Source organism: Podarcis melisellensis, assembly GCF_964234715.1.
Source record: "Podarcis melisellensis genome assembly, chromosome: 2".
Taxonomy (NCBI): Eukaryota; Metazoa; Chordata; class Lepidosauria; order Squamata; family Lacertidae; genus Podarcis; species Podarcis melisellensis.
Window position 1 is genome coordinate 27,751,317 of NC_138529.1, and position 13,920 is coordinate 27,765,236.

Here is a 13,920-nt window from a genome sequence, read left to right on the forward strand (position 1 = left end):
AAACCATGTAAAGCAATTCTGTGTGAATCCAGTTTTAGAGGTGCTAACCTGGGCTCAGAGCACAATATAGGAGAGGGCTGAAGTTTACTGACAGCGTTTCTGCAACAGGGAATTTGCCTGTTTTTGTCTGGCTCTGCACAAGGTTTCAGCCTCACAAATGCAAATTTTGATATGGACCGTGAGGATTTTCTTTGATAGGCCAACTGTACTGGATGATTTTGGCTCTTTAAAGTGGGGCACTGTGTCCTATGGTAAAAGCTGGCCTCCTGTTCTTCCTATATTCCTGTTCTGATCAATAATGATGAAGACGTTCTGCTTCTTTAGTGAGGAAAAGAAGGAGGGAAAGTGAATAGTCTGAAAGTGCATCATTCTCGAACGTGTTTTGTTGCTTTAGGAATCATTCGCAGAAATTCTGTGTTCTTTCTCTACGCCGTTCCTTTGCTGAGAGCTGACACAAGCTCTGTTTTCACTCATGCTCCCAATGCAGAGGCCTCAGATCCCCTAGCTTTCAGGAAGTGGTCAAGGGCAGTGCTAAGGGCAGAACGTACAGAAATGTCCAGCCTGACAAGATGTTGGCTTTTTCTGCACACCAGTTCCATAAAGTCACGCTCCTGTGGGAATGGTTGACCATTTTGCTGCCTTTTCCTTCATGACTCTGGCCAAGGATTTGGTCCCTTCACTGCCTCAAGTCTGTTAGGAAGGGCTATCAAGAGACCTTCCACTTTGGCTAACGTTTGGCTCTCTTGATCTCCCGAGTTTTATTCTCCAGAATGGCTGAATACCTGACCAAATTTTCAGTTCATCCATGTCTTTGTCCTTACTCTGTTCTCTTCCCCCACGGATGTCTTCTTCCGTGGCAGTCAAAACCCTTCATCCCTCCGACCTGCTTGTCTGGGTCTCAGTGTTCCGTTTCTCAAGGGCAGATCTTGTCAATCCCTGTCTCAAAAGTGTCTTTCATTTTCTCCTTGGGCATGGACCACCTGTTCCCACATTTATTTATTTTTAAATTGCAGAACTCTCCATTTGATGCCCTGCAAAAATCTCTTCCCTAATAAAATCTGTGAGAAACTGGTTGTTGAAGCTAATTCTGTGAAATGCCTATAACTGATTGCCATCTGGCCTTGTGCTGGCCCATCCTCTGTGAAGAACTTTGCCACTTCTCCTCTCTTCCTCCTCTACCCTTTGCATTCTCTGCAACCTTCCCCATTTTTAATCCATTCTATCTTCTTGTTATATACAGTGGTACCTCGGGTTAAGAACTTAATTTCGTTCCGGAGGTCTGTTCTTAACCTGAAACTGTTCTTAACCTGAAGCACCACTTTAGCTAATGGGGCCTCCCGCTGCCGCCGCGCCGCCGGAGCACGGTTTCTGTTCTCATCCTGAAACAAAGTTCTTAACCCGAGGTACTATTTCTGGGTTAGCGGAGTCTGTAACCTGAAGCGTCTGTAACCTGAAGCATATGTAACCCAAGGTACCACTGTATATCCTTAATTTAAGATAGTGTTTCCCCATGAATAAAAAGAGCACAGGAAACACTTGGCTGCGAATACTGGACAGTGTAACTTTAGTCTGTACTGAGAAACCATGGGCTGTAAAATGGAGAATATAAAAAAAATTGTGTATGTACTACACACGTACACACACTTTTTCTAGCATGCATTAGCTAGACTGGGGCTTCACAAAGGTTAAACAGAGTTGCTGTCATAGTACTAAAGCTGCAGACCAACTGGTGTTGAGTGTGTAGCTCATCAACTGATTGGATGGTGAGTTCAGCCCTGCACAGTCAAAATCAAACAGGTAGATTTGCCTATTTGAAGATGTTGCTGCCTCTGAACGCAGAGTGTGGCTGGGGTTGTATGAGCATTCAGTCCTGCTCTGTGAATGAAAGTTTGACATCCTTGTTAGAAGAGTGCAGTCTTCAGGGGCCACTGTTCCTGGTTAGTCAGAGGACTGAACCACTTGAGAGAAGCCTTTTTGGGTGTCTGCCTCCCAGTTGGCAGTGGTGCGAGGGTCTCAATGGCTGCCCCTTCTCCGTAGTGAGCTTTGGGGCCTATATCTCTTTCGTTTCAAAATACAGTCGTACCTTGGAAGTCGAACGGAATCCGAATGGAACGTTCGGAAACTAAAGTGTGGCTTCCAATTGGCTGCAGGAAGCTCCCACAGCCAACCGGAAGCCCCGTCAGATGTTTGGCTTCCAAAAGAACATTCTCACTTCCGGTTTTTGATCGTTTGGGAGGTGGAACGTTCGACTCCCAAGGCATTTGGGAGCCGAGGTACAACTGTATGAAAGAAGACTAGTCCAACTTGGAGGTATTCCGCTTGATCTGCTAGCCCTTTGAGGAGGGAGAGTGCGAGACCTGAGGTTTCCTTATACCTTAACCAACCCTTTTCTGCACCCCTGTTGACTTCTTTGCCACCCTCTGGCTAGTATTACTGGCGTGGTTTTTTGACAGTGCCTTCTTGGTTCTCCCAACACCTGTAATAGTGGCATCGTTGACATGCAGGCCAGGTTCCCTGTAAAGCCCTTGCAGTGACAATTACAGTGATTAACTAGGTAAAAATAATACATCAGAGTTTAATTAAATCTCCTTCACTGTCAGCCAACAATCCACCCGCTCGTCTCTCTCTCTCTCTGCCAGTACCCTTTTTCATTTGGAGTTTGGCAGCTCTGCTGCTCAAGCGAGGCAAACGCTCCTGATGCCCATATTGTTTATCCGTTATTATTGTGTATCTGCTCAGCTGATCACCCCTATCCAGTAGCCCATAAATTACTGAAACTTCAAGGGATAGCTTAAATCAAAGTGCAATATGTGTGGGTATATTCTAGTACAAGCAATGAAACTGCTGTAATGACCAGGAAAGTCTAGAATTCTGCTGCCTTAGGAGGCAAGACCCCTCTAATTTTGCAACTAAATCCCGCAATCAGTCATGAAAATTAAAACGATATTGCGTGCATTTGCATAATCTACTCGCAAAAAATCTTAGGATAGAGATTAATTTGTTGTTGTTTAGTTGTTTAGTCGTGTCCGACTCTTCGTGACCCCATGGACCAGAGAACGCCAGGCACCTCTGTCCTCCACTGCCTCCCGCAGTTTGGTCAAACTCATGCTGGTAACCTCGAAAACACTATCCAACCATCTCGTCCTCTGTCGCCCCCTTCTCCTTGTGCCCTCCATCTTTCCCAACATCAGGGTCTTCTCCAGGGAGTCTTCTCTTCTCATGAGGTGGCCAAAGTATTGGAGCCTCAGCTTCACAATCTGTCCTTCCAGTGAGCACTCAGGGTTGATTTCCTTCAGTATGGAGAGGTTTGATCTTCTTGCAGTCCATGGGACTCTCAGGAGTCTCCTCCAGCACCATAATTCAAAAGCATCAATTCTTCGGCGATCAGCCTTCTTTATGGTCCAGCTCTCACTTCCATACATCACTACTGGGAAAACCATAGCTTTAACTATACGAACCTTTGTTGGCAAGGTGATGTCTCTACTTCTCAAGATGCTGTCTAGGCCTGTCATTGCCCTTCTCTCAAGAAGGAGATTAATTTAGTGGGGAAGAATACAGAAAGGAAGGAACGAGGAGCAAAGAAGTCATTCTTCCGACAATCGGGAAAGTACATATTGTTTTGGTTTGGTTTGAATTCTGAATCATGAGCTCATGTTGTTGCCTTTTTTTCAAGTCATCCCCTCCCAATGATGGCTGGACATCCTTTTAAAGTGGAATAAGATTCCCGCCCCAAGGATGTTTTTGCATCTAATATAGATTCTGTGCAAACTGGTTAGGTGCTCCAAGCACATTTTAGCTCTTCAGAGCACAGTTAATGGGATCATGCATGTCTGTAGTCCTGTCCTTCCATCTTTCTCTTCTTTGCCTTGTTTAGCAATTGCTGTACACCCTTAGGCCTAGGACACCTGGGCAGGTTCTTCCTCTCTCCTCCCTCTCCTCCTGAATTTCAAATATCAAGTTTGATGTCCCCCCCGCTAATTCGGTTGTGACAGGAATGTACAAGATGCACAGAAAACTGCATTGTTCAGGGTGGAGACTTTGTAAGATGGGTGCGGGCTTATCATATGCAGGCAGAGCCCAAAGGAAGGGTAAGAAATCTGGCGCATTTCAGATGTTGTTGGACTCTCCCTTCCCCTCAGCCCCACCTAGCATGGCAAATCATGAGGGAGGATGGGAATTTGAATTGAACAACCTCTGGAGCACCACAACTTCCCCACGCCCACTGTGCTGAAGTCTCATAAAACATTTTTGTGGGTCTGTGCATGTTCATTTGCTGCACCTAAGGATATCTGCTCAGATGACAGGGCTGCCATACATCTGGAATGTCCCGGACATAGCTGGAAGTCTACGTTCCTAAAAATAGCTAAAAACTTTAATTTCGGGGGTGATTTTGCACACAAAAAACAAAACAACTTTTGGGTAAAAAAAGGAGGGGGGGAGGAAGGAAGGAAGGATGGACTTTGCCCCCAAAAGCTCAACTTTTGTGTCCGGATTTTCACATTTTGAAATATGGCAACCCTATCAGATGGCAATCTCCAGATTTATAGAAGCTTTATACCTGATCAAGTGATCCTTTATAAGGAATTTCCAACAGCCAGGTTTCTGTATTATTTCTTTATCTGAAGTGGCAAGAAACAAACCGCTGCAAAATATCAGTTGTTCAGTCCTCATCTGTAAAGTGGTAGTCGTGATCATCTGACACTGATGATTAACGAGTTGGGGTGCAATCCACGAATTAGGCATATGGAAGTATTTGGAAATCTGTGTAGCTTAACAGCACTTACACGGAAGGACTTACGCATGCATAGTTTTCACTGGTAGATTGCACTGTTAGTGAGTTCACTGTAAAGTGCAGTTTTAATGAGACACAATCTATATTGTAGTGCTCCAAGGGAGTTTGTGGTAGTGGTGTTGCTGAAACCCTGCTGTGGTTGGTTGAACTGCCGTGATGTCACAGAGAGCACTCCTGGGCAGAAAGAAGAAAGAAAGGGTCTCCATTGGCTGAGTCGCTGAGAAGGAGGCAAAGACAGGCAGAAGGTGTTAAAAGAAGCAGCAGCAGGAGCTTAGGAAAGGGAAATGCAAGGGACCCGAGAAGGCAGCAGGGCAAGGGAAGCTGGGGGAGAGATCTATGAAAGAAGTGTGGAAGAGATAATATTACAAGAGAAGAAGTTTGTGGCGGGGAGATGAGTGATAAGGAAAACTGGTGGAGTACAGAGGGGAGAGGTGCCTGTGGTCAGGAGTTGCAAAGCTGAGAGAGAGAGATGTTAGTTTTCAAATAACCAGCCTAATATTTGCCCCCAGGCCTCTAGTTTCTGTTAGATGTCTTTATTCCAACACCACCCCTCCTTGCACACTTTATTTGGACCTGCCATTAAAGGATCTGAAACATCTCTTGCACAGATCATACTGTGGATTGGCTTGGGAGTATTGGTCATTAGCACGTATACCACCTTATCAGCAACTGAAGACATCCCAGGAAAAATAGAAGCGGTGGAACCAGGCAAGCTCGCAGCTGAAATAAAGAAAGTGTCGGATCAGGACTCTGTGAAAATCTCAGGTACGTGCCACTGTGTTTGGGTGTGCTGCTATCCCCTTATCTCAAGGGTTTCCACTTGAGCAATAGAACTCCGCTGCCCCCTTCACACCCTCATCAAATCTGCTGCAGAGGGTTGAGCAGGGCTGCCATAGGTCTTGAATTTCCTGGACATATCCGGGATTCGTCTGCCGAAAAAAACGTCCAGGCGCATGGCAGCCCATATTGGAAGTGATTTTCCTAAAATAGCTTTAAAAAACTTGGGGTGGGGTGGGGTGGAGATTTTGCAAAAAATAAAAATAAAATAAAGCCCAACACATTGCCATATTTTCACTTTTTGAAATATGACAACCCTAGGGTTGGGAGAATGTCTAGCACCGATTTAGCGGGTGCGCCGGGGGAGGGGGGGAGAAGAGTGGGAGGACATTTACTGGCGGAAGAAGAGGCTTAGCCGTACGTTGCGTTCCACCCCCAGCTCCAAAAGAGCTGAACAAATGGATCCTTTTCAATACTCCTGTATTGCCTCGTCTGCATCTCTGCAGGGTGACAATTAAAAAATGGGTTTTCAAGAAAGGGTAAATGGTTGTCATCTCAGTTGTTTTCTTGATATTGTGTGTGTGTGTGTGTGTGTGTGTGTGTGTGTGTGTGTTGAGATGGCTTTTTTAGTATATTACTGTCCTTTTTGGGGGGAGATCTGCAACGTGGGGAGGCCACAGCTTACGGTGCCCCCTGGTGAATTAAGTTAAGAACTACACAAGCGCCCGTTATCAAAGACTCTCTGTGAAGCCTTGAGATAGCACTGTCCAGGCCACCTGTATGAAGGGCACAAGCAGCCAAAGCTGTGCCGTTTCAAGCCTCTCTACTGATGATGTATTTCCCAAGGTTTCAATAGTGGCCCATTCATCATGCTCAAAAGTTATGTAAATTTATGGGAGCCTCCTTTCTTTTTCCTTTCCTCGCCCCCCCTCCTTTAAAAAAAAAACAAAAACGTGGCATGGATATAAATTTGGAGCTAGTTTTCGTCCTGACAAAGGCTGCGATTATGCTTCAGCTTTGTTTACTGGCTTGCATTATTTATTATTTGTTTACTAAGGTTGCTGATGGAATTATGGCTTGGCACAGCTGCAGTCCCACCTCACAAGGCCATTGCAAGCAGGTGTCTGCTGCCCCTCGACTGCCCCTTAACTCAAGCAAGCCGTGTGTTGTTCTCCCCACACACCCCACCCCGGCACCCTCTTCACCTATTCTTCTTGAGTTGACTGGTTTTTGTTGTTGTTTTGTTCCCAAGTGATTTGAAATATCATTGTGAAGACAAAGAATGGAGGCAGTCAGAGGAAAGGCTGTATTCTATTCCCTTTGAGGCCTTTGCTGTGTTCCTGGTGCAGCCTGGAACTTTTCTGATAGAGCCTTGGCGAAGAAGTTCTCTCCTGGGGTTCACCATCCCCAGCAGGTCTAGGCTTTTGTACATCCCTTGCTTAGCTGCAAGGCAATAACCTTCCTTCCCCTTCCTATCGCACCCATACCATTTCGAAGAAGAGGGGGGTGACGCTGAATTCAATTACAGAATCTTGGATAGTTTCAGAGCATCAGCGGCTCAAGAAGCTCCCCAAACTGCCTCTTTAAATGGCAGAAGATCTCTTGCCGCTCGCATCTCTTTCTCTGTTAACCTCAGAGGTGTGCGAGAAACTGGAAGGTGATCCTTCTGTATCTAATTGAATCTTGGACTCAGCCCGATACTTGCCACCCGCTCTGATTTTGCTAGGTGCTGGCTGATGTTAAAACATGGCAGTGCGTTGCACTTTCATCCCAAAGAGGGGTTTGTGTGTGTGTCCTGTGGGATTTTCTTTAAAGAATTCCAGCTTTTTAATTTTAGGAACGGAAATTGCCAGCACTTGAAAATCAGCCAAAAGTTTGCTTGTTTGTTTTTGAACCCTCAGGTGCATTGTATTGCAATTCTTACTACAGTGGTACCTCAAGTTACATGCGCTTCAGGTTACGTACGCTTCAGGTTACAGACTCTGCTAACCCAGAAATAGTACCTCGGGTTAAGAACTTTGCCTCAGGATGAGAACAGAAATCGTGCTCTGGCGGTGCGGCGGCAGCGGGAGGCCCCATTAGCTAAAGTGGTGCTTCAGGTTAAGAACAGTTTCAGGTTAAGAACGGACCTCCGGAACAAATTAAGTACTTAACCTGAGGTACCTCTGTATTTCCTTCAAAAAAAAAAAAAAGCTAAAGGGTTAAATAAAACATGTCATGATGAAGGTGGCAAATTTAGGATAGGAATAGCCTATTATAGAGCATAGCTTGCTCACTAGCTGCAGCTCAATATCTTCCTGGCTAGTAAAACTCACACGCAAATTGTTAATTGCAGGCTGCTGAAGTATACAAATTAGCTGTAGTTCTCCAGTTCATAGTATATTTATGATGTGGCCCTCAGGGCTGTGTAGTTGTCCACTCTTGGAATTAAGCAAGCTTGCAGCCTTGGAAGAAGATGAATCACACCTTTCACTTTGGGGGTGCAGCTGTGTAACCCTCCCTTTGCCTCACCCCCATTCTAATACGCATGTTAGCACTGGAATCTAGCTTGTCAGCTTTCCATCCATTTGTTACCTACCAAGGAGGGGTTTACACAGTTGACTGCCGGGACTGGTTTGAGGCCTCCGTTTTCATCTGTGACGCTGACAAATATGATCGAGCCACTCTCTCATGCCACTTACTTTGTGTGTGAATGTTGTTTGTGCCAACTGGAATGTGATAGAGAAATGTAAGTGAGCACTTTAGCCATTGTAGGCTTTGCATTATTTTACTTCATTCTTCATTCATTCATTTGTTCGTTCGTTCGTTCGTTCGTTCAGATGTAGATTCCCATCCCCAAACCTCAGGGCAGGTAAGAGTTTGGGGGTGCAAGTGGGTAGGAGTGCAGAAATAAGATTATTGCATCAAATCCTGCCCCACTTTGCCAAGTCTGCTGTGGGCCGGAGTTCCCAAGCTCACAGTGGGCTGCTGCCAAGAGTGTGTTTCTCCTTGCCCTTGCTGACTGAACCTGACGCAGAGATGGTATCATTAAAGGGCATCCTTAGTAGACCTCAAAGATTATAAAGGAACTTGAGGGAGGGACTGGGGCTCAGTTGTTTAGGGTTTTGCCACTCACAACCAGCACTTCAAATTGTGCCCAGGAGAGAATAGGGAACCGGTTCCAATCACAGAGCATTGGTTTAACATTCTCCTGGTGGCCCCAGCCAGCCAGCTCCATTCCTGCCGCAGTAAAAAGTTCTGGATTGTTGTCAAAGATGGCCACATGTTGTTGAGCTGTAGTTGGTTAGTCTAGTCTTGAGGCAACTGAGGAACGATAGCCACTGGGGCCACTCTGAGTGGAAGGCTCACAATTTTATCTCTCCAGTCAGAATGGGCGGGGATGTACCCCTGGCCACCCCAGAACAAGTCGGTTTAAGCCACACGTGTACAAAAGCTCCCTCAGCTACACGCGAGAGGGAGCAATGCAGAAAAATAGGCCCTGAGGGAAACCAAACAGCAATGAACCCAACTCCCAAGGCATGCTGGGAGCGGCACCGTTCCACCGGAGTGGCGCTGCTTATTCACCGTGTTTCTGTTCCTCATGAGATGGCCTTTCAAGCAGTTGCTCTCTGTTCCTCGGCCACCTTCCCTCAACCGCTGCTTATTCTGCTCTCCAGGCAGATGCATCCTGTCATTCAAAGCATGCATGGGGCTGCAGCGTTGCTCGGCTGTCCCCGGCGCACACTCCTCCGGCCCACATCTGTTTCTTATTTCTTGCACGAGCCTCTCGCGGAAACACATGGCTTTTCTCGTCAGGCAGCATGCAGTTTGTTTTTAGCCTGTCCCTGACTTTGGGCCCCTCCTGTCTTCCTCCCGCCCCACTTTAATTGATGGGTTGGTGTGTTGAGGCAATCCCTACAGCCACCCTGTGCCTTTTCTTACCCTGCCTTTGCCATGCGCCCCTTGCCTGTCAATTGTGCGCCAGGAGGTGCAGTGTGGGGCTTTTTTCGTGCGTGTGTTATTGTTTTTTATTGCCGCCTTTGATGTTGCAGAGCCCAGAACTGTACAGACTTTCATTAAAACCCTGCCCCATGGGCCTGGGGATTATGAATATTAGAACGCTGCCCTTTTATGTGAACACGTATTGACCAGCGAACTTCGAATAGTGTTTTCACTAACGACACCCAAGTGCCCATTACGCCCCCATCTGTATTGCTGGGGGTTTACTGTCAGACGCTCTTTGGGAAGGTATAAAACCCCTTTCAGAGAGGCTCTGCTATTACACACAGTGCATACGTACGTTAAAAGGTTGCTAAGCTGCCTTTGAAAGCACATGAAGGCAATTACCCACTTTTTAAAAAAAGAAAAAGAAAAAATCTAATTAGGCAATTTCTTTCTGCTTTTGAAAGATACCTTCCCCTCCCCCAGAGGGTCTCCCTGGGCGGATTAAGATTTTGTAATATTTTTCAGCTCCTTACATGAACATCATTGCTTAGATTCCACCCCCTCTCCCTCTTTCCTCATCTCTCTGTGATTTTCTATATCAAAGACTTGATTCACGTTCTTTCTGTGCTCTTTCCCTGACAGTTTCAGACAGTCATTTAAGCAGCCCAAATTGGCCGCAGCGTTTTGTTATATTTTATCTATCCACTCGGATTCCCCCCCCCTTTTTTTTTTTGCATCTGATGAGACATGGCTCTAGCTTGGTGTCTTGTGTGCGCTGCTGGTCTGTTTAATTTATGGTCGTCATGTGCAGTTATCGGTGAGAGCCTGCAGTCCTGACATCTGCGTTGCATGCAGGCCAGAGGGGATATAGGGAAGGATGGCGGGGGGGGGGGGAGGAATGCAACACAAGCTTCTAAACTTGCACCTGTGGCAGGCATTTTTGGATACACCTGCCTTGTCATCCCTGTCTTCCTCCCCACCGCCAGATCGCTTGTGGTTATTCTTCAGACGAGAATCCCGGGTTCTGTGCGAAACGTGGATTATGCACCGTTCCCCCCTCGGCTTCTAATAGCTGCTGGAACAGCTTGGCTCGCTGGAGCACTCCCTTGTGCTTTGGGAAGAGCAATCTTTTAATAGCTCCTGCGACACAGAAAAAGGAGCTATTGCCCTGCTGTCATTTTTTGTTCAGTTTTACAGTCTGTGTGTCAGGAGAAAACGGTGAACTAGTTTCACCGATGCCATTCAGTAACCTTGCGAAAGCTGGCAGCTACGGTCTGTACTTCTTGGGGGAAGTCCCTCTCCTCATTCTTGCCAGGCATGTGCTTGCAGAATCATCTGCAGCCCCATTTTTGGCGGCGGGGGGGGGGGGGCTCTGCAAAATGCAGTCCGATCTTGGAATGTCGCCCATGCTAGAGACTCACATACAAGTCAGGATCTGGGCTAACACTGCAGCATGATATGCTGAGCATCCTAAGAAGGACTTTGGAAAGATGTTTTGCTGGAGGTTCCCACCACCCCACCCCCTGGTCCCTGTTTTAAAATGCATGGCGCATGACTGTCACCTTGCAGGCTAGGCATCAGAACTGGGCAACTCAAGCTGATCCTTTCACCATACCTATTCCTCCTCCTTCGTATCCCAAGAAAGCCAGAGGTAGCCATTAAAGTACAGAGGTACCTCGCAAGACGAATGCCTCACAAGATGAAAAACGCGCAAGACGAAAGGGTTTTTCGTTTTTTGCGTTGCTTCGCAAGACGATTTTCCCTATGGGCTTGCTTCGCAAGACGAAAACGTCTTGCGAGTTTGCTTCCTTTTTCTTAAAGCCATTAATACCCAGCAAATCCGCGCTCCGCAAGACGAAAAAAATCGCAAGACGGCACAACTCGCGGAACGAATTAATTTCGTCTTGCGAGGCACCACTGTACTCTGTAATGCACCTGAGTTATTCCCAGCTTGGAAAACATCTCACTGGGGAAAAGACTTGTCCTGCTGATTGATTAAAGTCCCGTTCTTCTCTTAAATACTGTGGAGTACATTTTCGCCAAAGGCCTGATTTATCAAATGGAAGGAATCCCCCCCTACTTTCAGATGAATTCACTTTGAAGGCGTCTGAAGTTGTGCAATAAACAAACCGTTCTCTTTTTTTCCTCCCTGCCGAAATAATTGCCACTGTCCGCTGTCTTCACCTCTCTCTGTCTCAGAGGTATCTCATGTGTTCAGCAACTTGTGCTGTCGGTACTCCATGTTGTGCCATTCAGAACTGTGCAGGTTACTGAACTTTAACTTTCATAGTCATTCCCCCCTCCCCAACTGTTGACAGTTTCGGATTTGCACATGAGAAAAGGTGCTGCCAGTGGGCATTATACCTGCCCTGTATAAATAACATCTTAGTTCCAGATGATTTTTCTCCCCTTTCACAGTCCTTTGAACCATTGGCGAGAAACAAGGCAGTTTGGAGCATTAACCGCTGGGCAGAATTTGTGTTGTTGTGTGTTTCCATTTATAGAAGCTTTCTCTTGTGAGCCTAGTCCAAGAGATTGGGAACTGCATTTCTTCTCCTGCTTCTGTCTCCACCCCTTTCCCAAAATTGATGGGCGCTTTGGAACATCTGCAATATATGGTGTGGTTTGCCTGCTTGAGTACTTTGTGTTTAGCTTCCTAAAGCTTCATTCTGCACATACCTGTGTTGTTATGGGGCACTTTTTTAGTTTCTTGTGCCCTCTGCCTGTAGCACATTTTAATTGTATTAATTGTATTTCTGTTTAGCTGGATGCCAAGTGTTAGATTTCTCTGTTCTGTGAGTTATTTTGTTAGGGACATATTGATTGCAGAGGATCTAACCTCATGTCCCAGAGGCTGGTCTGTCTTACCTTCCTGGATCTTTAGAACCAAAGAAGCATGTAAGTTGATTAGCAACCTCTTTCTTTATCCAAAATCTGAATTGAGTCACGCACACTTAGAATCTAGCAGCCAAATCTAGAAGAAGAAGAAAACAACCTGAATGAACATCAGTGATCCTAGAGAGGCGATGCTGTTAATATTTGGAGCGGATTTCTCTTTTATATACAACAAGGATTAAACTTCATTGATCTCCTCTTCAGAAACTTACTGAGTTTTGAAGAGGCTGACCTATTCCTAGGAGAGAGATCAATGGAAGCAGACATTCAAAATGGAACCCTTTTGTAGCTGTCATCTCCTTATAATAGATAGAAAATGCCAACGTTTTCTGCCCAATTGGTAGCCCCCCATCCCACCCTCTGTCGCTCATTTTCTCCACTTTCCATGACATGGGTAGCCCAACTTCTGAACGGAAGAAAAGTTTGGCTTCTTGACACATTCCTCTCCTTTCGCAGGAGCCCAGGGCCCAGTTAAAGGTCAGTGGGAGGAGAGGCTATGTCAAATGATACTGAAGGATGCTCACCTTAAACTGCAGTTTTGCTGCCTGCGAAATGAGTAGATGTTTATGCAGTTTCCTTTGCACACTTTCCTCAGTCTTTTGTTGTTGTTTAGTCATGTCTGACTCTTTGTGACCCCATGGACCAGAGCATGCCGGGCACTCCTGTCTTCCACTGCCTCCTGCAGTTTGGTCAAACTCATGCTGGTAGCTTCGAGAACACTGTCCAACCATCTCGTCGTCTGTCGTCCCCTTCTCCTTGTGCCGTCTCCCTTCTTCTTTCCCAGCATCAGGGTCTTTTCCAGGGAGTCTTCTCTTCTCATGAGGTGGCCAAAGTATTGGAGCCTCAGCTTCACGATCTGTCCTTCCAGTGAGCACCCAGGACTGATTTCCTTAAGAGTGGATAGGTTTGATCTTCCTGCAGTCCATGGGACTCTCATTCGTCTCCTCCATCACCATCATTCAAAAGCATCAATTCTTTGGTGATCAGCCTTCTTTCCTAGTCCCTAACATTTCTTCCACCACATATAGTACCGTATTTTTTGCTCTATAAGACTCACTTTTTCCCTCCTAAAAAGTAAGGGGAAATGTGTGTGCGTCTTATGGAGCGAATGCAGGCTGCGCAGCTATCCCAGAAGCCAGAACAGCAAGAGGGATTGTTGCTTTCACTGCGCAGCGATCCCTTTTGCTGTTCTGGCTTCTGAGATTCAGAATATTTTTTTTCTTGTTTTCCTCCTCCAAAAACTAGGTGCGTCTTGTGGTCTGGTGCGTCTTATAGAGCGAAAAATACGGGTAAATTGCTTCTCAGACTGCCCAGCTAAACTGTTCCTTTTCTGTTTTATGAGGAAAGATAATTTCTGAGCAGCAAGGAGTTATTCTGGGTTTGTTTGTTTTTTAGAAAACATTGGTTGAAATGTTTTCCAGCTCTATGTCCCATTAATGCTCTCCCAGGTTGTCCAGTAACACAAACCGGTTTGATCAGGTTACTCTATCTTAGATGCCTGAATCGGCTGTAATGCAGCAGGAGCTGCGGGC

The 13,920-nt window shown here is 46.1% G+C and overlaps 1 protein-coding gene across 2 annotated transcripts in view; it reads left to right on the top strand.

Annotated features, from left to right (window-relative positions):
* SLC38A10 (solute carrier family 38 member 10) overlaps positions 1-13,920 on the top strand; it is an 85,419-nt gene that overhangs the window by 53,698 nt on the left and 17,801 nt on the right. For both annotated transcript variants that reach the window (XM_081899569.1, XM_081899568.1), the window contains exon 11: positions 5,401-5,557. In XM_081899569.1, the coding sequence (XP_081755695.1) occupies positions 5,401-5,557 (157 nt within the window). The remainder of the gene's footprint in view (positions 1-5,400; positions 5,558-13,920) is intronic.